This window comes from Maniola jurtina, chromosome 5 (genome assembly GCF_905333055.1).
Source record: "Maniola jurtina chromosome 5, ilManJurt1.1, whole genome shotgun sequence".
Lineage (NCBI taxonomy): Eukaryota > Metazoa > Arthropoda > Insecta > Lepidoptera > Nymphalidae > Maniola > Maniola jurtina.
Genome location: NC_060033.1, coordinates 16,115,758 through 16,139,997, shown reverse-complemented (window position 1 = coordinate 16,139,997; position 24,240 = coordinate 16,115,758). Strand labels below are relative to the sequence as shown.

General features: G+C 47.4%; 2 protein-coding genes across 2 annotated transcripts in view; both read left to right on the top strand.

Moving 5' to 3' along the window:
* The window catches only part of LOC123865431 (prolow-density lipoprotein receptor-related protein 1-like), a 39,706-nt gene extending 28,461 nt beyond the window's left edge, over positions 1-11,245 (top strand). Inside the window, exons 38-51 of the mRNA XM_045906447.1 lie at positions 61-242; positions 316-577; positions 647-793; positions 869-1,031; positions 2,734-2,816; positions 2,935-3,624; positions 3,695-3,822; positions 8,143-8,263; positions 8,331-9,369; positions 9,560-9,874; positions 9,948-10,034; positions 10,254-10,323; positions 10,440-10,505; positions 11,128-11,245. Of these exons, the coding sequence (XP_045762403.1) occupies positions 61-242; positions 316-577; positions 647-793; positions 869-1,031; positions 2,734-2,816; positions 2,935-3,624; positions 3,695-3,822; positions 8,143-8,263; positions 8,331-9,369; positions 9,560-9,874; positions 9,948-10,034; positions 10,254-10,323; positions 10,440-10,505 (3,353 nt within the window). The 3' untranslated portion in view covers positions 11,128-11,245. The remainder of the gene's footprint in view (positions 1-60; positions 243-315; positions 578-646; positions 794-868; positions 1,032-2,733; positions 2,817-2,934; positions 3,625-3,694; positions 3,823-8,142; positions 8,264-8,330; positions 9,370-9,559; positions 9,875-9,947; positions 10,035-10,253; positions 10,324-10,439; positions 10,506-11,127) is intronic.
* Positions 10,711-24,240, top strand: part of LOC123865028 (platelet endothelial aggregation receptor 1-like) — a 31,675-nt gene continuing 18,145 nt past the window's right edge. The window contains exons 1-10 of the mRNA XM_045905845.1: positions 10,711-10,756; positions 11,128-11,245; positions 11,891-12,247; positions 12,320-12,585; positions 12,663-12,863; positions 13,363-13,469; positions 14,928-15,227; positions 16,214-16,373; positions 17,857-17,942; positions 18,239-18,359. Of these exons, the coding sequence (XP_045761801.1) occupies positions 10,711-10,756; positions 11,128-11,245; positions 11,891-12,247; positions 12,320-12,585; positions 12,663-12,863; positions 13,363-13,469; positions 14,928-15,227; positions 16,214-16,373; positions 17,857-17,942; positions 18,239-18,359 (1,762 nt within the window). The remainder of the gene's footprint in view (positions 10,757-11,127; positions 11,246-11,890; positions 12,248-12,319; positions 12,586-12,662; positions 12,864-13,362; positions 13,470-14,927; positions 15,228-16,213; positions 16,374-17,856; positions 17,943-18,238; positions 18,360-24,240) is intronic.

Sequence of the window (24,240 nt, the reverse complement as noted above, 5' to 3'; positions counted from 1 at the left end):
GAGCGACCCGTCGCTGTTTAACCTTAGACAGCACACAGTGAAGTGTATGTGTGTACGCAGGCCACCGAAATGCGAGCGCGTGCGCGGCGGACTCGTTCCCGTGCGGTGCGTCGGGCGCCTGCGTGCCGGCCGCGGCGCGCTGCGACGGCGCGGCCGACTGTCCGCGCGCCGAAGACGAAGCGCGTTGCGCGTGCGCGCCCGGCGCCTTCCGCTGCGCCTCGTCCGCGCTGTGTCTGCACGACGTGAGCTCTCATACGTTCCGCTACCGTTGTCGCTTCACCTTGCGCTCGGTACATGCTGACGAATTGTCCTCAGAGCCTGTACTGCGACGGCGACATCGACTGCGACGACGGTTCCGACGAGCCGCCGGGCTGCTCGTCGCGCGCGAGTGGCGGCACCGGCACGGCTGCGCCCGGGGCCGCGCACGGTTTCGGCGCGCTGCTGTGTGCCGGCTCGCCCGGCGCCGTGTACTGTGCGGGGCGCTGCGTGGCCGCCGCGCAGGTGTGCGACGGGCGCGACCACTGCGTGGACAGTGGCGGCGGCGGCGCGGGTTCGGACGAGGACCCCCTGCTGTGCGGTGAGTGGCGCTCGAGGCGGTGGGGGCGAGGCGCCGGGGCGCGTGGTCTGACGCTGTGTCGTATTGCAGCGTCGTTCGGCGCAGTGGAGGCGACAGACGAAGCAGGCGCGTGCGCGCGTGGCTCGTGGCGCTGCGACAATGGCGCGTGCGTGGCGCCGGGCGCGCTGTGCGACGGCCAGGACCACTGCGGCGACTACTCGGACGAGCGGCACTGCAGTACGTATCGCACGGGCGGGGCGGGGCGGGGTGAGCGGTGCGCGGGGCGCGTAACGCAGCGAGCTCTCTGCGCAGATGTGAACGAGTGCCTGGTGGCTAACGGCGAGTGCCCGCACAACTGCACGGACCTGGCCGTGGGGCACGCGTGCTGGTGCCGCGCGGGCTGGCGGCGTGAGCGGCGCGCGTGCCGCGACGTGGACGAGTGCCGCGAGGATGCGCCCTGCGAGCACCACTGCAGGTACCCTACGACACTAGTGACACTTTTCTTGTTTGATTTGTGACATTTACACCATGCCAAGGGTTTTATCATGTTGGACTGCCTCGCGAGGCCAAACAATAGCCTCAGCATCCTATTGCATTGTTTTGCGTCGTCGTTTACTTCGTCCATCGGTTCGGGCGTTACAGAGATTATTGACAAAGAAAGTGTAGTTTCCCAGGGACAATATTCTAAATCAGGACACTTTGATCTGCTTCCAAACCAAAATAACCATCTCGGTAGCCAGAAGCCAAATGAAGAGTCGGAGTCGCAGGAAACCAAATAGATATTACATCGAAAACATTTTTTTTTATTCAGTCCACAAAACTGACTACAATTGAAAAAAAAATACAAGATGATACATGGACAAAGATACATGTGCGCAATTGTGTCTTCTCGATGTGGACTCGGCATGCACTATTAAAGTATGTAGGTACAAAACTACAGCGCAACACAAAATAAACTTAACAAACAAGGAACAAATCTTAATCCAGAACAGCTACTAACAAAATAGGAAAAACCTTATACAAACTACTTTCTAACAATTACTTATCTGCGTACTTAACTTACTTTTTATTGTTGGTATATTGTCACAGAAGATATGTATAACATCTCTGTAACGATTCGCAAGAGACTGCGTTCTATATAGCGGACTATGATGCCCAAGCTTGGTTTTGGTTTGAGGCAAACAGAACGTCTTGCGATTGTGTAAGCGGCTACAGTCACGGGGCACAACGAACTTCAAGCGTTCAAGTAACTCAGGCGCATCAATGAGACCCTTCATTAGTTTTGCCAGAAAAATGACATCCGTAAACTTTCTACGGTCTCTAAGGGATTTCATTTTATAGTAAGAGAGACGAGATTCGTATGAAAACAATTTGTCACATTTGAAGTCATTGTAAGTTAGATGGTATAGAAACCTTTTTTGAATTCGTTCTATTCTATCAGAATGAACTTGATACCCTGGACTCCATACAGTGCTACAATATTCAAGGATGCTACGGACAACACTGTTGAAGACCAGTATAGATAAACTGGGGTCCTTGAATATTTTCATTTGTCTGAATACTAGTCCGGATATTTTTGAATGATTGTTATTGTTGATGTTATAGATGTTATTGTTATTTGCTCGATATGTGGACGAAAACTTAAAGCCGAGTCTACAATAACACCAAGGTCTCTCATACTGTAAACTTCCTTAACACTAACCTTGTTTATTTTATAGACGCAGTCTACCAGATTTTTTTTTCTGGTAAATTTAATGTGGAAACACTTTTCAATATTTAAGGACATACCATTTGTAGTGCACCAAGAGTGAACAGCATCAATATCGTTTTGTAGGGTTGTCACATCAGCTTGGCTGTTAATAATTTTGTAAATTTTTATATCATCTGCAAACATTTTGAATTTAGAATTTAACTTGAGTGCCAAATCATTTATAAAATTTTTATGCGTATTTATTAATTTTTATTTCTTGCGAACCTTTAGATACACGCCCGAAAACTTGCGAATGCCATGTTTTTTTTATTTTTTATTAAATTATTCAACACTTTTACTTGGTTGCTGCAACATCTTTAACATCTCGAATCTTTATAATATTCCTATCTACACTTAACTTAAACCTATATGAATGCTATGTGTTTCATTGAGTGAAGCCCTACTTATGTAATATATTTGTTCGTAGAAATACTTTAGGGAGCTACGTGTGCTCCTGCGCGGACGGGTACCGCTTGATGGAGGACCGCTCCAGCTGTGAGCCCGTTTCTTGTAAGTGATTGATGAAACTTCTTTCGCAAATTTTAACCTCGTTCAATCCTAATGAATACTTCCTAAACCGTATACATGTTTCGTGATGGTGGTTCTCACCGATCTCGTCGTGGTGCAGCCGTGAAGGCGTCGCTGATCTTCACGAACCGCTACTACATCCGGCGCACTGCCATCCGCGGCGAGCGCGAGGGCGCGGCCGGTTCGCTGGCCGCCACGGCGCTGCTCGTGCACAACCTCACCAACGCCGTGGCGCTGGACGCGCTGTGGGCGCGCGGCTGCCTGCTGTGGAGCGACGTGACGCGCGCCGGCTCCGCCATCCGCCGCGTGTGCCGCGCCGCGCGCCTGGCTGCCGCGCCGCCGCCGGGCGCGCTGCCCGCACCGCTGGCGCCCGCCGACGTGGCGCTGCTGGCCGGCGCCACACTGCAGAACCCCGACGGGCTGGCCGTGGACTGGGTGGCCGGCAACGTGTACTGGTGCGACAAGGGCACGGACACCGTGGAGGTGGCGCGCCTGGACGGGCGCCACCGCCGCGTGCTGCTGCGGCGCGGCCTGAGCGAACCGCGCGCGCTGGCGTTGCTGCCGGCCGCCGGGCTGCTGTTCTGGAGCGACTGGGGCGCGCGCCCGCACATCGGCCGCGCGGGCATGGACGGCGCGGGCGCGCGCGCCATCATCACGGCCGGCCTGGGCTGGCCCAACGCGCTCACGCTGTCGCTCGCGTCCCGGGAGCTGTACTTCGCCGACGCGCGCGAGGACTACATCGCCGTGGCCGCGCTGGACGGCTCCGACGTGCGCGTGCTGCTGTCGCGAGGTGCGTGCCCGCCACTCCCCCGCTCCCCCGCTTGCGTCCGCCACCACCGCTAACCGTGCCCGTATTACAGATCGCATGCCGTGGCTGCGGCTGCACCACGTGTTCGCGCTGGGCGTGTGGGCGGGCCGCGTGTACTGGACGGACTGGGAGACGCGCGCGCTGGACTCGTGCCGCCGCGTGCCCGACCCCGGCTTCAACGTGAGTCCGTTAGCATAGCACTAGTATTTATATCAAACATCAAAATGTATTATAGAAGCAGGCGTTTTTTTTTTTATTTATTTATTTCACTAAGACTTAATTATAAAAGAACATTTTACACCAATTGTTGTAGACCAAAGCACTAGACAAAAACTGAGACTGGTGCTTGAAATTTTGCAGCCCAAATAGACCGTAGTCTGTGCTAGGGCTGACAAAAAAAAAAAGATTAATTTATTTTAAGATTTGGAAAAAAAAGATAAAAATCGAGTGATAAAAAAAATATTAAGCCTATATTTACATTTACATACAACAATACACAACAATGAACAATAATGCATCATGAACAATAACAATAGTGCATCAGTGTTAAATATATAATATATATAACGGAGGCCGAGGGTGTTATCAGGTTATCGTGGGCATATTTTTCACTTTTTTATTACTTTGTAGGCGCTTCTGATGATTATTAAGATTGAAGCATGATCTAACCACTAGTAAACCTGGATAATAACTAAGCGGATATGTCAGGATAGCAACCTTTAGATTAACCGAGCCTTCGTGGGCGTACTAACGATATTCTTGGACTATCAAGTGATATTGAACTACCTTCGACTACAACCATGATAACTCTCACTTACTGCATGTCACAACTACCAGCGTAACTAGGTAAACCTAACCTAACCTACCTAAACCGGCTCCTTCCACCCCTACACCGGTCCCAAACCAACCATCTAACCTAATCACCACAATAACAACTCGTTCAACCACCAGTACCACTTTAGGTAACCACTATCCCACCAAAAACATTTCATGTAAAATGTGGCCAAGACTCACAAGTTCATAACGCTTTCACTGTTAAAAAGTTATGAGATCTCTAGTAGAGCCAAGCCCCTAGCTGAGCTTAGAATTGCGCTGCCCATGGGACCTATCCCAAGTCCAAAGTATATAGCTCTTAAATGCTCTTGAGTATATCACATTTATAACAATAAAGAACAAATAACTCTACTTACAAGCTCTGATTTTACAAACCCTAAATCTTGGTTAAAAAAGGACGGCTTGGCGGTTTAATGTTCGTGGTACTTTTATCTGATATGACATTTAAGCCCGGAATAGCTTGTGCGACAATCATGAAGTATAATAAAAATTAGTAATTGTCGAACAAACTATTCCTTATGACCTTAATTAATATAATATGTTATGTCATGTAATAGTTTCACGAACATTAAACGGCCAAGCCGTACTTTTTTAACCAAGATTTAGGGTTTGTAAAATCAGAGCTTGTAAGTAGAGTTATTTGTTCTTTATTGTTATAAATGTGATATACTCAAGAGCATTTAAGAGCTATATACTTTGGACTTGGGATAGGTCCCATGGGCAGCGCAATTCTAAGCTCAGCTAGGGGCTTGGCTCTACTAGAGATCTCATAACTTTTTAACAGTGAAAGCGTTATGAACTTGTGAGTCTTGGCCACATTTTACATGAAATGTTTTTGGTGGGATTTCATTTCTTTTTGGCAGGTGCCCTAGATTTTTTTTTTGGATCTATTTTTTGTAGGTACCTACATCATTTTCATGGCCCGCTCTCTATCGTTACCTCTTTTTTTAAAAACTTTTATTCCACTTGCAATGTATGTAACTATGTTTGTTTGGGTGGAATCTTGGAACTCAATTTTAAAGCAGATCTCTTCTTAGTCTTAGAGTCTTTTAAGACTTCAGGAAACACATTTTTGACTAGAGGGGTTTTGAATGGCAATAAATCTGAAACCATAACAGGTAGACAATTGATACTTGGTACGTTTGATAAGTCTGTCAAGGACATATTATCCTGAAAATATCAGCATTCTAGCGATAGACTTTACAAATAATTTGCTTCCCCCATACGTGAGAGTGGAGGGGGAAAATTTTGAATTTCTTAATTTTCCTGTAGTTTGTATGCAATTTCTAGTGTACACACCAAATTTCAGCCTTCTAGGACTTCGGGAAGTACCCTAGAATTACAGACTAGAAGTTTTGACTGTCAATAAATCTGAAACTATAAAAGCTAGACAATTGATACTCAATGCGTTTAATAAATCTGCCCAGGACATCTTATCCTGAAAATATCAGCATTCTAGCGACAGAGTTTACAGATTTGCTTTTCTCATAAGAGGCGTAGAGGGGGCGAAATTCCAATTTCTCAATTTTCCTGTAGTTTGTATGCAATTTCTAGTCTACGTACCAAATTTCAGCCTTCTAGGACTTCGGGAAGTACCTTAGAGGTTTTGATGATCATCAGTGAGGGACGAAAACGACGTATTTTAGGTATCAATAAATCTGTAACCATAAAAGCTAGATATTTGATACTTGGTATATTTGGTAAATTTGCTGAGGACACCTTATACTGAAAATTTCAGCTTTCTAGCGTCATCCAGACCGAAGTTATGACGGGTCGAAAATACGGCGAAACACTTCGAGAAAAAGGTACGTAGCGCCCCGGCCGCCGTTTGGCTCGTCTTGGCGGGGGCACTGCCGTGCCCCCTGATTCTAAAACCTACGGCTACAGTACGACACTCACACACCGTATCTACTGAGAAGTGTCCTCGGGAACAACCGGACGAATAATAATGAATCGCCAATCGCTACGCTAATATTCTGATAATAAAATGCGAGAGTGAATTCTGAACACAGCAACGCGTGCCGATCAAAATCCAACTCTGACAATGACAGCTAAACAAATATGGCTGCGTTCTTCACGTAACGTTACTTTTCACGGAGTCTATGACATTAAAACCTCTTTTTAATATTGACTCGACGACATATAATAATATTTCAAAATATATAAAGATAGGATAAAGTAATTTCAACATGAAGTAATTTCGACAGATCTTGTCATAAAGGCATTTAAAACTTTCAAAACCGGATTCTAGCAAAAATTTCTTTTATTTATTTATTTATTTATTTATTAGCTAAGACTTAATTATAAAAGAACATTTTACACCAATTGTTATAGACCATTATTGTTATTTTGCGGAAGTCCATGATAAGTAATCAGACATAATCTTTGCAATTAGACATTGTAAGGTCTACATCTCCTGAGGATGCTCCGGTGTCGGGGCGAAACGTTGGTTTGGCGGATTATAGCATGTAAGGTCTACATCTCCTGAGGATGCTCCGGTGTCGGGGCGAAACGTTGGTTTGGCGGATTATAGCATGTAAGGTCTACATCTCCTGAGGATGCTCCGGTGTCGGGGCGAAACGTTGGTTTGGCGGATTATAGCAAATTAAGCTTTTGGTTTCTTGTAAACACCAAAATGCTTGGTACAGCATTATATATACTCGTATGCTTCTTCTACACAGTGATTTTACATGGTATTGTATTTTTAGCTTTAAGTTTGTACGGGAGCTGTGGCTGTGTGCTCGACCGTACCAATAGGGAATTTTCCCTCCGAGCGATATTGAGCTCGGTAGCTGGGCCGACGGTTGTGCGTTGAATCTTCTATATATAGTGCAATTTGATAAACGCTCTGTTAGTGCGATTGAAAGTTGCGTGTTTCTCCTGAGTTTCCAATTAAGCTACCCGTGCTGCCATCTAGGCCGTGGGTCGTGAGTTATCAGGCTGGGATTCGTGTTTCGAGCGTTGTTGATTGATTGAGTTTAGAAGCGACATCTTCTTGTGAATGTGGCAACCGCTACAGGTTAACAGATAATCGCGCACTTGCAGATGCATGCCAGTTTTCCAGTAATTGAACGTACACGCAAATTTTTTTTCTCTGTGCATTGTATTTTCTATTTTTAACCGACTTCCAAAAAAGGAGGAGGCTCTCAATTCGCGGAATCTTGTTTTATTTTTTATGTATGTTCCCCGATTACACAAAGACCCCTGGAGCGATTTGGATTTTTTTTTGTTTGAAAGGGTATACTGTGCAGGTGGTCCCATATTTTGGTGAAGATCTGATGAACATCTTCGGAGATGGAGAGCAGAACTAGCTTAGAGAGTAATAGCTTAGTAAACAGTAGAGTTTTAACTGGGCATAGCATATTATAGTACAGTGGGGCCACTAAAATTGTGAAATAAAAAAAATTTAAATAGAAAAATAAAACCAACTTCAAAAACCACAAACACTAAAAAGTAAAAAAAAAAAATTTATTTAGCTACACGTGTAATGCACCTAGGTATGAAGTCGAGCGAGTATATTAAAACAAAATTAGAAATCCAAGAGTGAAGCTTGCCTTGTGGTTTTTGAAGTCGGTTTTATTTTTCTTTTGAATTTTTTTTTAATATTCTGTGTATTAAGTATCGAGCCTTGTTGTGTCCCGTGCTCAGCCGACGCGTCTTGTGCAGGAGTCGGAGCCGGGCCCGCTGTGGGCGGGCGGCGCGCTGCGCTGCCGCACCGAGGCGCGCACCGTGCACAAGCCCATGGACCTGCGCGTGCTGCACCCCGCGCGCCAGCCGCCGCAGCCCGGTGAGTACACTTTACATGCGACGCACACCTCTACCGCGGTGTTACGCTGACGACACGATGCTTGCAGAGCTGACGGCGCTGTGCGAGCGGCTTAACTGCAGCGGCCTGTGCCTGCTGACGGCGGAGAGCGCGCCGGGAGCGGGCGCGGGCGCGCGCTGCGAGTGCCCCGAGCATTGGGTGACCACGCCGGGCGGCGGCTGCCGCGCCAACTGCTCGGCCGCGCACTTCGTGTGCCGCGACGCGCTCAAGTGCATCCCCTTCTGGTGGCGCTGCGACGCGCAGGACGACTGCGGTGATGGCAGCGACGAGCCGGCCAGCTGCCCGCCCTTCCGCTGCGCGCCCGGCCAGTTCCAGTGCGGCGCGCGCTGCCTGCACCCCGAGCAGCTGTGCGACGGTGAGGCGCAGTGTGCGGCCGGCGAGGATGAGCGCGACTGCGAGCGCTTCGCGTGCCTCGCGTCGCAGTGGAAGTGCGCCGGAAACGCGTCGGCCGGCGTGGCCGCGCGCTGCATTGCGGCCGCGCGGCGCTGTGATGGCGAGCCACACTGCCCTGGCGGTGAGGACGAGCGCGATTGCCCGCCCGGCACGTGTCCGCCGCACCACTTCCGCTGCGGCTCGGGTGCGTGTGTGCCGGCAGTGTGGGTGTGCGACGCGGACGCCGACTGTGGCGACGGCTCGGATGAAGGCGCATGGTGCGCGGCGCGCGCCTGTCCGCGCGGCGAATTCCGCTGCGGCTCGGGTCGCTGCGTGCCGCGCGACTGGCTGTGCGACGGCGACGCCGACTGCCCGGCGCGTGAAGACGAGGCGGCCTGCGACGCGCGCGCGCCCTGCGACCCCACCTACTTTCGCTGTGCCGACGCTCGCTGCGTGCCCGGTCGCTGGCGCTGCGATTTCGAGGAGGACTGCGCTGACGGCGGCGACGAGCGCGACTGCACGCCGCGCGACTGCTCCGAGTCTGAGTTCCGCTGCGACAGCGGCGAGTGCATTCGCGGCGCGCTGCGCTGCTCGGGCGCGGCCGAGTGCGCGGGCGGTGAGGACGAGCGCGACTGCGCGCGCCAGTGCGGGCCGCAGGCGCGCCTGTGCCGCACCGGCGACCAGTGCGTGCGCAGGTACGCCGTCTGCTTTCTTGTTTTGCTCTCTAATTAATATTGAACAGCGAAGATGTCTCGTTAGCCAAAATAATGTAAAATAAACTTGCGCTCGTGACACAATAATCGATATTCGACTACCAGAATTGATCTCGCCTCGTGTGAACTTGCTTTCCGGAAACGTGAGATTGTGTGTATTGTGGTGTGACAGCGCGTGGTGGTGCGACGGCGAGGTGGACTGCGGCGACGGCTCGGACGAGGCGGCGTGCGGCAACGCCACGCGCGGCGCGGGCGACGTGGAGTGTGGCGCGCGACTGCGCTGCGGCGGCAGCTGCGTGCCGGCCGCCTGGCGCTGTGACGCGCGGCGCGACTGCGCGGACGGCGCCGACGAAGACGCGCACGAGTGCGCGCTCACCGCGTGCCCGCCGCCCATGATCCGCTGTGGCGACCGCTCGTGCGCGCCGGCGCAGGCGCTGTGCGACGGCTTCGCGGACTGCTCGGACGGCAGCGACGAGAACCCGCTGCTGTGTGAGTGCCGCTCCCCCCCGCACCGCGGCTACCTCGCCACCGCTCGGCCGCTGACGTGTGTCTGTTCGCAGGCGGGCGCGGCGCGGCGCCGTGTGCGGCCGACGAGCAGCTGTGCGGCTCCGGCGACTGCGTGCCGCGCGGCGCACCTTGCGACACCGGTACACTTTGAAATTAGCTTTGCGTACAAAGTAGAACACCCATTGACCACCTACCCACACCATTCATTATCTTTTTAAGTAAATTTTTAGAAGTTCATTAGAACAGACAAAACAAGAGTTCTACACAGAAAATTTTACATAGAAAAAAAATAGATTGCAATGCAGTAATTAGCTGCGTTTGCACACAACAGTGTAAAGTTGAGTGTGTGTGTGTTGCAGAGGGCGACTGCGACTGGCGCTCGTGTCCGCAGCTGTGCCTGCCCAAGCACCGCCACAACCACACCTGCAAGTGAGCACGACGCACGCACACCACACCATAACACACCAACAAACTAACACACCTAAACAACACGTATTTTGAGTTCCGAGTGAAAGGCTTGCAGTTGAAGTTGTCGTTGTCGGCAGGTGCGCCGCGGGCTTCAAGCAGCACGTCGGCGCCAACCGCACGCTCGCCTGCGAGGCCATCGGTGAGTCCGACGTCGTTCAGGGACACGCTCGAATTGATGACCGAACGACCGTCGTATCCGTTGTCATTCTGTCATCGATCTGATACGATACATACATAAAACAACAAACAGATGCCTTTTATAATAAGTTACAACTTACAAGTGCCATGAAACAATCCTACAACTAGACCAGTTTGTGTTTAGTAGAATTTCGCTCGATATACTTAGTCATGGTGGAGAACGAACAATATTTTGACATAATAATAATTCTGTCTGGTAACCCTCCATTTGTTCTTCTTTATAGTCTGATTTGTTATCGCTAGAGGTCGTGCGCCCATTGATCAACAGTCACAATTGATCGATAAGGGCCCAGCAGTGGTCACATATGTGACCACTGCTGGGCCCTTAACTGAGAACTGTAATATGCTAGGCCCACGTCACCCTAATGCTCGGACGGGTCCATTGTGATAATTCGTTGCGAAAACCTCGTCGGATTTAGCACACTTTTCGTATTCCCTCCTGTCAGGTCCTGTATTGTCAGGTGGCTGAGCACATGTAGTTCACAAACAATTAGAAAATAAGATAATTTAAGTTCAAATATCGCGCAAAACCCGTCGTGTGTCAATACGTGTGTGTGTGCGCGGCAGGCGACAAGGCGAAGCTGCTGGTGGCGTCGGGCGGCGCGCTGCGGCTGCTCGACCCGCACAAGCACGAGCACGAGCGCGAGCGCGAGCACGAGCTGGAGGGGCCGCGCGTCGCCTCCAGGTCACATTCACTATCTCTTTTACCCGTTACTACATTTTCATTCAATTACGTAATTTACGATGCTTATACGCTATTAAATAATGTACATTTTAAGAGAGATTTTACGCTTACATTTTTGGTTGGTCTTGCGTGAGGGAATGCTCGAGTCTCACTTTATTGATTTGGGAACTGTGCCTGCTCGAGCAAGCGACAGGGAAACGATCGGAAGATCCTTGCATTGTAAGTTACAATGAAGCATATGTGATCGCACACAAGTCGCGCACGTCCGCTTCGAGTTTATTTCGATGACAGCTAACACAAAAAAAAGTAGAGACGTAACTTGCATCGTAACATTTACCTTATTTATTTAATTTTTAAAGTATGAATTGCCTAAATAAAAATTATACCTTTATTCCCAATTGTGGGTGAGATGATAATTTATTTTTCATTTTTTTTAAAGAATATTAGTCATTTTAATCATGATTAACATTCCCCTTTCCCCTCCAACTAAGCATTAAGCTTGTGCTTGGAGTGGGTACGACAATGGTGCAACGGGTGGGGTTTGAACCGCCGACCTTTCGGAATTCAGTCCGCTCCTAATTTATCATGCTCGTGAGCTGTGCGGTCGTGGGGTGTGAAAAGGCTCACTTGTGCTGTGTTGCTCAGCCCGGAGATAGTGTGCCTGACGGCGGCGCCGGTCGCGGGCTGGTGGTGGGCGTGGTGGGGCGACGCGTGGGGGCGCGTGCGGCGCCTGCGCCTGGGCGTGCTGCCCGGCGTGCCCGGCGCGCCGCCCGACGCGAGCACCGCGCAGACGTTGCTTCAGGCGCGCGCGGGCGAGGCGGTGCGCGGCGTGGCCGTGGACCCCGCCGGCCGCCGCCTGTACTGGACAAGCGTTGCGCGCGCGGCGCACGGCGGCGTGGTAGGCGCGCTGCACGTCGCCATGTTGGACGGACGACGCCGCGTCACGCTGTGGACGCAGGCCGGTGCCGAGCCCGACGATGTCGTCGTCTCAGTCGACACCGGGTGAGCTACTTCGTTGTCGCCGTTGGCTATTCGGACGATAGAGCGATCGGTGACGCTTGTGGGTGCTCGCAGGGAGGTGTTCTGGTCGGAGCGCGGCGCGTTCGGTGGCGTGCTGTCGGCGCGGCTGGACGGCAGCGGCGTGCGCTGGGCGCTGCGCCGGCGCACGCGGCGGAGCACGGCGCTGGCGCTGTGGGCGCCCGCGCGCCGCCTGTACGTGCTGGACGCGTACTACGGCACGCTGCACAGCGTGGCCACGGACGGCACGCAGCGCGCCACGCACGCGCTGTTCCGCCCCGACGCCGACGCGCCGCTGCCGCCGCACCTCGACAAGGACGAAGGTAACCCTCGCGTCGGCGGCTGGCAGGCGAGCGCGAGCGAGGAGAGCGGGCTAGTCAGTGACGCGCGACTGTTGCAGAGGGCGACGCGTGGCAGCGCGTGGCGTCGCGCGCGTGCGTGCGCATGGCGGCGTGGGAGGAGTGGGTGTGGTGCGCCAGCGCGCGCGGCGTGGTTGCCGTGGCGCGGCGGCCGCACGCGCCGGCCGCGCCGCCGCCGCACCGCGCGCCCGCCTCCGCGCTCGCCGTGCTGCACCCCGTGCTCTACCACGACCTGCCCGACGGTGTGTATCTTCTATTTCTTCTAGTAATCATTTTATAACACTTTGAGTAAGGGTTCATACAATGCGTGCACTCGATTTATTTGTTTATAGGGGACTGTTTTATAATATAGTTTTGAATAGTTATTTTATTTTATTTAATAGGAAGCCAACGGTTATTATGTTATTATATTCAAATCAAGCAACTCATCACTCATTTGATACAATATACCTACTACTATACGTAAATACTCCAAAAGCAAAATAGGGGATCGTCGGAACTACTTAAACAAAGCTTATTATGCACCGTACACAACATCTTGCACTCATCAGTATCGTTCACTCATAATTATTATGCAAATGAAAAAAAAATGCAACAGGCAATAACGCAGGTTAGTACTTTATATTGCTCAATCGTGGGCAAACATTTGCACTAAGTTTAGAGGAGCATTTTTTCGCCGCAGTTTCTTTTTTGCGATTTAAAAATCGAGCAAAATGAAATACTATTGTATTGCATTCGCAGACCCGTGCGCGGCGCCGGGCGCGGCGTGCCCGCGCGGCGCGCTGTGCCTGCGCGGCGCCGGCGCGCGCTCCTGCCTGTGCCCCGACGGGCTGCCCGCGCCCGCACACGTGAGCGTCTCGCCCGTCGCCCGGCGCGGCGCGTTGCACTTTCCTGCATGTTGACATTAATGTCGCGCCACTACTTTCAATACACACGAAAGTAGTTTCACATGAAATTCACTTTCTCGCAACCTTCAGTATCACTGAGACCATGGCCCCATCAGCATCAAAGCTTTTTAATGCAATGCACAATGTTGTCGTATGGATGTTAACATATTATATCACCGGCTATCTGTATATTCTGGAATTTCATAGAATATCTAGGCATTCTATAGAATACTTAAACCATTCGGGCTATAAACTGTATAAAATATTTTTTATTTCATACTTTGGAGTTGTAATATGTATTTAGTATTTTATTCTCAATACGGCATAATGTTAAACACTATATACATTTCCTAGGAGCACTTAGGAATTGTATAGCATGCCTAGGAATTGTATACAATGCCTAAGACATGGTTAAATTGCTCAACGATAGATTGCATATTTTATACTTTTTTTAAATTTATAGACTAGTGCTTGGCTGCAATCAGACCCGGTGACAAGTGGCGATGTAGTATAAGATGGTAGTAATTATTTTGTATAGTGTTTTGGATCCCAGACGTTTCCTTTGGTATTGGCATTGTTTTTTCTGCATCCTAGCGACTTGTCATTTTTAGTTCGAACATATAATTCTCTCGATCGCCAAATCACACGTCCGAATGGTCCAAACACTTTGGCGACACTAGTTTCACGTCACGTTTATTTTATGCAATTAGTTGCACGACACTAGTTTCACGTCACGTTTATACTATGCAATTAGTTGCACGACACTAGTTTCACGTCACGTTTATACTATGCAATTAGTTGCACGACACTAGTTTCACGTCACGTTTATACTATGCAATTAGTTGCACGACACTAGTTTCACGTCACGTTTATACTATGCAATTAGTTGCACGACACTAGTTTCACGTCACGTTTATACTATGCAATTAGTTGCACGACACTAGTTTCGTCTAAAAATCACGTTGAGCATGAAAGTAATTTAGTTTCGTGATAGTAAGTAATGCATGCATTACGAAAGTAGACGTTTACACGTGCAAGTGGTTACGAAACTAATGTCGTGAAACTAATGTCGCGCCACTAAATACATTTTTTTTTTTTTTTTTTTTATTTATTTAGTAATAGACTTAATTTAAAGAGAAACATTTTTCACCATTTTTTATAGACCAAAGCACTAGATAAAAAACAGACTGGTGTTTGGAATTTTGCAGCCCAAATAGACCGTAGTCTGTGCTAGGGCTGACATAGTGTCAATTCGGCTTAAGAGGTTCCAGAAAAACAAAACTAGTTTCAACTTTGGGTTTCAAAACTTCAGATGACGAAAATAGGTACACATAATCGTTTACATCTTACATCTACATCGTTTATCATCCGAAGTGTTGAAACCCTCGTCCCCGCGAGTGACGCCAGCTGTCCCGGCAGGAGAACGGCGAGTGCGAGATATCGCCGGGCGAGGCGGGCGAGACGGAGGCGGGCGAGGCGGGAGAGGCGAGCGAGGCGGGCGCGGCTGGCGGGACGCGCGCGGCGCCGTGCGAGCTGCGGTGCGGGGCGGGCGTGTGCGCGCTGCGCGACGGCGCGGCCGCGTGCGCGTGCCCCGGCGAGTTCGCGGGCGCGCGCTGCCAGCACTACCGCTGCACCGCGCACTGCCACCGCCGCGGCCGCTGCTACGCCTTCGGGTACAACGCCACGCACTTCGGTGACGACGCGCTGCCGCCGCTCAAGGTTAGCAATGTCCGGCCAGGTCTCGCCGCAGTATCGAGTGAGGCGCGACGGAGGCTGTGCCGGTGCGAGATCGTTTCATTAGTTCACTTTCATTTTCTATCTGAGAGAGAACTATGAGTTATAGGTACGATCGGCCTCGGAATTCGAGTAGCAATTCCGCGAAACTATTGCATCAAAACCTGTCGCACTTGTGACATATTTCAATAAATACGCCACACACCTAACGCATGTGCATAGCCGTGCCACGCGAATATGATCGCTAAGAGGTGCCTCCGACTGTACGTTTGCGGAACCACGCTTGTAAAGGTTACTATTTGCCTGTGCAGGTTTAGTACAACTGAAGATTTCTCTGGTGAACGAATCCTTGCCGGCTACGATCCTGGTCAGATGGCTCTTATATTTTTTATGAAATACTAGCTGATGACCCCAATTTCATTCGCGTGGATATAGGTTTTTTTTTAAATCCTATAAGAACTCTTTAATTTTCCAGAATAAAAAGCAGCTTATGTGTATAATCTATTTCCATTCTAAATTTCAGCCAAATCCGTCCAGTAGTTTTTGCGTGAAGGAGTAACAAACATCACACATATACACAAACTTTCGCCTTTATAATATTTGTGTGATAATACGAAAATTACGTGTTGAAGAGATACTGCGCGAAAAAACGTACATAATATCCGAAACTATTTTGATGTAATTTTATTGTAATTTTGATCTTGTATCTCAGTTCGAGCAAAGCGTTTGTCCGGCCGTAGAACATCTAAGATACATAATTCACCCACTAGCTCATATAGAGTGCCTTTGCTGCCTAAAACCAGTGAGCAAAAGCCATTTTTGCTCACCTAGTGAGAAAAAGTGTTTCGAATTAACAACGATATGCATTCCTTCAACTCATTGTCTCAAGATACATTCAGATATAATATTTTTTGAGCAAGGGACGTGAATATAAGTATGACCGTCAATGTTGACCGCTCGGCTCCGCGCAGTGCGTGTGCTACGCGGGCTACGAGGGCTCGCGCTGCCAGGAGACGCTGCGCGCGGCGGGCGAGGCGCGCGCCGCGTGCGCGCGCTGCGCGAACGGCGCCTCGTGTCTCGAGCACGACAATCCCTCGGACTCATCTTGCCTGTGCGCGCACGGATTCTCGGGTCAGTTTCAACTATTTTATTCACCTTTATAATGAACTAGCCGATGCCCGCGATTTCGTCAATTTCAAACCCCTGTTTTTGAATTTTCAAAAATCCATTGTTAGCGCATGCCTAGTCATAACAGCCGTCTGCATGGTCAGCCCGATATGTTCCGTGGTGTGAGCTGTGCGTCGATAGATCAGTCAGTCAGCTTGTCAGATTTAACTTGTTTATACGTATGTATATTGTATACACTACCTGATGCTTGCAACTTTGTTCGCATGGATTTAGGTTAGAAATTCCGTGGGAATCCTTTGATTTCCCGGGATAAAATGTAGCTTAATGTCACTCTCCCGTGGTTAAAACCAAAAGAAAAATATGACGTATTTCCGTTGCGACACGATTGAAGGACGAACCGATAAACCGACATACAAACACTTTCGCATTCATAATATGAATATAAAAACAACGTAGAATATGGCGGACATACAGACGCTAATGTCGGAGTGACTAACGACGAATGTTACCACGGATTGAGATCCCGACACGGTTCACGACAGTTGGGGAACTTGCGACAGCACGTCGAGGCGTCACTGGCAGGCGTCAAATGGTGGTCAAATGTTGGTACATTTGACGCCACGTCACTGGCAGGCGTCAAATGGTGGTCAAATGTTGGTACATTTGACGCCACGTCACTGGCAGGCGTCAAATGGTGGTCAAATGTTGGTACATTTGACGCCACGTCACTGGCAGGCGTCAAATGGTGGTCAAATGTTGGTATATTTGACGCCACGTCACTGGCAGGCGTCAAATGGTGGTCAAATGTTGGTGCATTTGACGCCACGTCACTGGCAGGCGTCAAATGGTGGTCAAATGTTGGTACATTTGACGCCACGTCACTGGCAGGCGTCAAATGGTGGTCAAATGTTGGTACATTTGACGCCACGTCACTGGCAGGCGTCAAATGGTGGTCAAATGTTGGTACATTTGACGCCACGTCACTGGCAGGCGTCAAATGGTGGTCAAATGTTGGTACATTTGACGCCACGTCACTGGCAGGCGTCAAATGGTGGTCAAATGTTGGTACATTTGACGCAGGTATATGTATAGCCCTTTTTTCTATAAATTCACGTCACCATAGCCTAATATTATTTGACCTATCGTCGATACTGGATCAAACCGCGAGTTCCTTCACTCTTGTTCAATGTGACGCCGAGGAACCTTCATTGCGAATGTTGAATATTATAACGGCTATTTAGAACAAAGTATGGGCACAGAATAATATATGTAATAGTAAGTACTATACGTAATAGGGCTGTTAGTTGCGCGACAGTTGATCTCAAGTCGTAAGCAAAAACGTGCTGCAATCAGCAAAAATATGTTTGTTTGGAATGATACGTGTTAGTGCGCGCTGTCCTACACAGAAGTCGTACGCGGCTCACTGCGGGATTCGGATGGAACGTAATGTCGCCACTCGTCGTCCTGACTTGCTGTTTGTCCGCAGGCGAGAACTGCACGGAGTGCGCGGCGGGCGAGGCGGGCGCGCCGTGCCGCGCTGCCGCCGCGTGCCGCGACCACTGCTTGAACAACGTGAGTTGCCGCACTGTGTGTTCGCGACAGGCTGTGCGGGTGCGCGGGGCGCCCCCATCCCGATTGCCATGTCGACCTGTCGCGCACCATATTTCAAAAGTTTTTGAAATGAAAACTTTTGTACAGTTGTAATTTGAAACTTGATGAAACGAAAATGGGACAAACATATATTTAGAGGATTTAGCTTTGACGAAAGGATGAGATCGAATACCTTTTATTATATCATACTTCAGGCCACTGAATTGTAAAAGTGCGGAATAGAGGTGATGTTAGTAAGCACGTGCGGTGTCGCGCAGGGCACGTGCTCGGCGGCGACCGGCGCGGCGCGCTGCGCGTGCGCGGCGCGCTGGCGCGGGGAGCGCTGCGAGCTGCCGGCCGAGCCAGCGCCCGATGCCGCCGACGCGCAGCTGCCGCCCGGTGAGTACTCCGTCTTGTGTATTATCTAGCTAGTAGCTCACAATATATTCCATTTCACGAAGACCGCTTGGCTATGTAAGTGTGAGTGCACGTGTACACATGACATCGTTACGTCAGATTTATGTAAAACCACTGGTTGGTATTTAAATAAATAAATTCTCTGTCAGCTAAATGTTGGTAAAATAATATAAAAAATATCGAAAACAAATAGTAGCAACAAATATGTGATTTATTTCCAAGCCCCAAAATCTTAGGAATTTCTTCAAACAAGTTACACATGTCATATATTACCTATTACATAACTATTATATAGGTATTGAAGAGGTCGTTTGTGGTTTAAATGCCTAGGTTACGTATAAAATTGCGCGATTTGTTTGTGGGATTCCGTATCCCGCGCGTGCCAAAGGAACCCTATTACTTACTGAGCCTCCGCTGCCCGTCCGTCCGCGGCTGTATCTCATGACACTCATGTACACACACAAAAAAAAGAAGTGTATTTCTATTATCGCTTTAACAACAAATAATAAAAAAACTGGTCAAGTGGGAGTTGGTCGCGCACACGAACGGTTCCGTACCATCGTACAAGGAGTAGGTATCACTTCTAATGACGGTCATATTCAAATATTATATTATTGTTAAAGCTGCAATAGTACCTATAATTAGGGTTCATGAGATACAGCCCGCTGACGGACGGGCGGCCAGAGGGAAGGACTCAGGCTTCGGGTACGGAAGCCTAAGGGCCCAAGACGGCTAATTTCAACATGCAAATAAAAAAAAGTATTAGGTAGATGGTCCGGAACCCTTCGTGTACTAGTCCGACTCACACTTGACCGGTGTTCTATAACGATGCGAGCTTGACCTCGCTGAAGTCGAAATAAACAATATATTTATGTAAACTTGTCTCTTAACTCTTAAAGGTCACAGACTCAATCGACATCGCTTAGCCTTAGAAGATTTAGTTTGTAGTTAAGCAAGACTATTACTATTAATTGGTTGTAACTCATCGGCTTATATAAGTTTGAGATAGGACGTTGATTAAATAATAACACATGAAGAAACATTGCTATTTTATCGAAGTAGTTTAACAAATGGATAAAAAAATTTTCAAAAGAAAAATAAAACCGACTTCAAAAACCACAAGTGTAAATTAAAAATTTATAACACCCCCGACGATCCAAAGTATTTGAGTTTTCCAAAACATCATTTTCAAATAAATAATTATGTATTTAGGCAACGTCCATCTTGACAGCTTGACATTTGTCTATTGACATTATATTAAAAACCTAACGGTTATCTAACCTTCTTTTCTACAAGAAAACTAGAAAAGAATCAATTTTTTTAGATTATAGCTAAGAACACTCTCGATCAAGCCACCTTTCAAACAAAAAAAACTAAATTAAAATCGGTTCATTCGTTTAGGCGCTACGATGCCACAGACAGATACACAGATACACAGACACACAGATACACACGTCAAACTTATAACACCCCTCTTTTTGGGTCGGGGGTTAAAAAACACTAAAAAGTAGAAAATAATTTTTGTTTAGCTACACATGTAATGTACCTAGGTATGAAGTCGAGCGAGCATATTAAAACAAAATTAGAAATCCAAGAGTGAAGCTCGCCCGACTTCATACCTAGGTACATTACATGTGTAGCTAAACAAAAATTATTTTCTACTTTTTAGTGTTTTTGGTTTTTGAAGTCGGTTTTATTTTTCTTTTGAAAATTTTTTATTTCACAATTTTTAGTGGCCCCACTGTACTATAATATGCTATGCCCAGTTAAAACCCTACTGTTTTCTAAGCTATTACAGTGATCGCGAGCAATTTGCTCTTATCCATTGAGGAGTTCTGTTCTCCATCTCCGAAGATATTCATCAGATCTTCACCAAATTTATATGGGACCACCTGCACAGTATACCCTTTCAAACAAAAAAAAATTTCCAAATCGGTCCAGGGGTCTTTGAGTAATCGGGGAACATACATAAAAAATAAAAAAAAAAAAAGATCCCGACGAATTGAGAACCTCCTCCTTTTTTGGAAGTCGGTTAAAAAGTGGTTTGTTCGCGATGTTTGCCTCTGTTAAAGCAAGTGATATTGAATTGCTTAAAACGCACATAACTCAGTGCCCAGGAAGGAGCCGCCGCCCGCGCCGCCGCGAACCGACCTCCGGCATAAGAGGTCACATCGTAATTTTAAAATTAAATTAAAAATTAAAAACCCCTGACACAAAAACCTCTTAACAGTAAAAAAATAGTAAGTATGTATTAGCCTTTTAAGTTGAAATTGTGTAGTAAAGTTTATAGTTGTATTATTTATTCGTGTTTTGTGTTTTTACATTTTGTATACAAATGAAACAAGTTTTCGCACGGAATTGGTGAATGCCAACAGGTCTCGAGCCGAAGACGACCTTCCTTTACATTACATCTTTTAATGAACTAGCGACGCACCCCGGCTGCGCACGGGTAGCTTTATTACAATTTTCGTAGGGATCTCAAATTTTAAAAAACAGAATCCATACTAATATTACAAATACGAAAGTGTGTCTGTCTGTCTGTCTACTACCTTTTCATGGCCCAACAGTTCAATCGATTCTGACGAAATTTGGTACAGGGTTAGCTTATATCCCGGGGACGGACATAGGCTACTTTTTATCCCGGAATATCAAAGACTTCCTACGGGATTCCTAAAAACCCCTCCGCTTAACCGATTTGTATGAAATTTGGTACCGAGGTAGCTCGCGTCCCTGTAATTGGCATTTTATCCCGGAAAATCAAACAGTTCCTACGGGATCTTCAAAAACCTAAATCCACACGGACGAAGTCGCGGGCATCCTCTAGTATACCATAAGTCACTCAGGAGAAATGTAGTTTTCTACTGGTGAAATAATTTTATTTATATGTATGTTCGTAGGTACTCGTATGTGTCATGCATAAAAATCTGACCAACGGAACTTACAATGTTACTCAACACTCTTTAGATGAATTTGAATAAAACTGCGTAGGTACAGGAGCTCCCCTCTCTTCGACTTTGCAACTCGTATGTACCCTTCCCTACCCAACCCTACACGAAGGGTATTACCACGGTAATATTATTAATATTACCGTGGTATTAGGTACAATACCCTTCGTATCGTACCTAATGTATCGGATCGCAAACCACAAGGTCGCCGGTTGTGTTCCACCGCACTCGCCGGCCCACTAGTAGAGCCTTCTCATTTCATTTATTAGGGTTCTGTACCTCAACAGGAAAAACGGAACCCTTATCGGATCACTTTCTGTCTGTCTGTCTATCTATCTGTCTGTCTGTCGTGTTTGTCAAGAAAACCTATAGGATACTTCCCGTTGACCTAGAATCATGTTTGGCAGGTAGGGAGGTTTATAGCACAAGTAAAGGAAAAAATCCGAAAACCGTGAATTTGTAGTTACATCACGAAAAAAATATTAAAATGTGTTCATGAACAAATAATTCCTAAGTATTTTCAACGTAAGATAAATATACCAAGTGGGCTATCATATGAAAGGGCTTTACTTGTAAATAAAACAGATTTTTATTTATTTTTATGCATGATAGTTTTTGATTCATCGTGCAAAATGTTAGAATTAATACCCGAGTATGTACGGAACCCTCGGTGCGCGAGTCTGACTCCCACTTGGCTGGTTTTTTATTTGTATGAACCTACTTACATATTGCATTGATATAATAGGAGTTAGATTACATCGTGGCATTGCGCGAAAATGACTTCGATTGATGAATTGACTCCGGCTAGAGATCGAAGCGTCCTCGTGCTAAGTCGGAGCTGTCGATGCAGTGCGGCGGCGCGGAGACCTTGCCCACTACGAAATGAGGAAAAGTTTACTAAAAATATCACTGCAATTTTTAGCAAATGCAATCTACAATTATTTTATCTATTCGCCGTGAAGCTACAGCAGAGCTGATTTGATATCCTGCTTCAGTAGGAAAACGTACCTACTGGGGTTTGGCTCTGCTGCCAGCTACTTGACATAATTATAGCTGAATATACGTATTTAATTGATTTCTTCAATCGTAGATTTGAACCTAAGTACACTTACCTTGTAACGTGACAAACCTGCGTTTACGGATACGAGCCTAAGGGGAGCAGCCATCGTGGTTGTGAGTCATAAATAATGATAATTGGAGAGTTCTCCGCGTACTGGTGTCGACTGTCGACGCAGCGCGCGCGAAATGTCAAGTTGAAGGTAACCAGCGAGGCGGACGCGGGCCTTACCCGCTCTGCCACGGGCGCCCCGCTCGGCGAACGAACTGACACACCCACTAATGGATAGTCATCCTCATCGACCCGTCGCCGGCTCACTAATGAGCACAACTCTCCTCTCAGAATGAGAAGCTTCGAATAGTCCTTTATGCTCGCCCAGCCTGTTTAGCAGACTTCACACACGCGCATCGCACGCTTCATTTTCGCACGATGATTTTTGTCACCGTGAAAGCAAGTGATATTTAACTGCTTGTATCAGAAATGATTTGAGTGAAGCGCGCGTTTGGACGCTCCGCTGAATTCTACTGAAGCAACGAAATGCAGCGAGGATCAGATAGCAATACTAATTAATCTTGAAGAAAAATCCCGTGGGTTACTTAAGAGGATCATTGTCAACGATCCCCCGTCGATTTCCTACGTATGATATTATTGTTCTCATCTCTATCTGCCCTGGTTCGTGTATTCTCGGTTCCTAGATCGGTGCATTTGTGATAACCAATTCTAATTGCTGTGATTGGCTGAATTTACCATGTTCTTGCTGCGACAGTGAGTTTGAGCCACTAGCGGAACAATGTTAGCCGGTCAGAAATGATTGCAATTAGTCAACCTGTATGACGTCCGTGTTCTGTTTTTGATTACAAAAAAGAAAAAATTGTTGTTGCAATCATCAATTTTAGCAAATAGTGAAAGAGAGTCGACCAATCAGAGGTCACAACTACCGTCACACTTTCTGTGAAACTATGGCAGTAGGCTTACCGAGTAATGAAAACAATTTTTCATTCTGTAATGTCATGTGGCAAGTAGGGTTGCCACCTGCCTCTTTTTGATTTACAGGCTACCACCATCAAAAATACGGGGTTTAGATTTGAAGAAATTTAAAAATTTGAAGTATTTGAAGAAATAGGCGGTGGTTCTCTCTGAAATGCATGGAAAGCCTATTTAGATATTTCAGTTTATTTGTAAGTTTTGTATTTTTTCTCTGTATGTTGCCGTGTCTTGATTGGTGAACTGTGTTTGCAATGTGATTTTAAATAAAAGATTTATTTATTTAAATAGCTTTTAAAAACTCTAGTTTTGTAAAGCAAAATGTTATACATTTCATGCATACAATCTTTGCATTTTAACTTAAATTTACATTTAACTTGTAATTCCACCTTCACAGTATCAATACTATGGCCGTAGCCAGGAATCGATTTCGGGAGAGGTTTTATCAGGGCCGGAACTGAATCCTGTCATGAGGAAAAAAACATTCGCTCAACTTTATGGGCTAATTACCTGGTTAGTGGAATTTCGCCTTTCAATTTGACAGTGAGATAAAATACAACAATAAAAAAGCGCGAGCGCAGTGAGCGTAAGTGTTTTTGGTTCAATTACAGAAAGAATTAAAGTGAAAGGGAAACGAGTTTAGCCATAGCAAGATTTTATTTTTAAAGCTCCCTATCCATACTAATATTGCAAATACGACAGTATATCTATTTGCCTATCTATTTGTTACCCTTTCACGGCCCATCTTCTTTACCAAAATTTTGGTACTTACTATTCAGAGGTAACTTGCATCCCAGACATAAACTTTTTAGCCCGGAAAATCCCCCACGGAATTTTTAAAACTCTAAATTCATGCAAACGAAATTGCGGGGCTTAC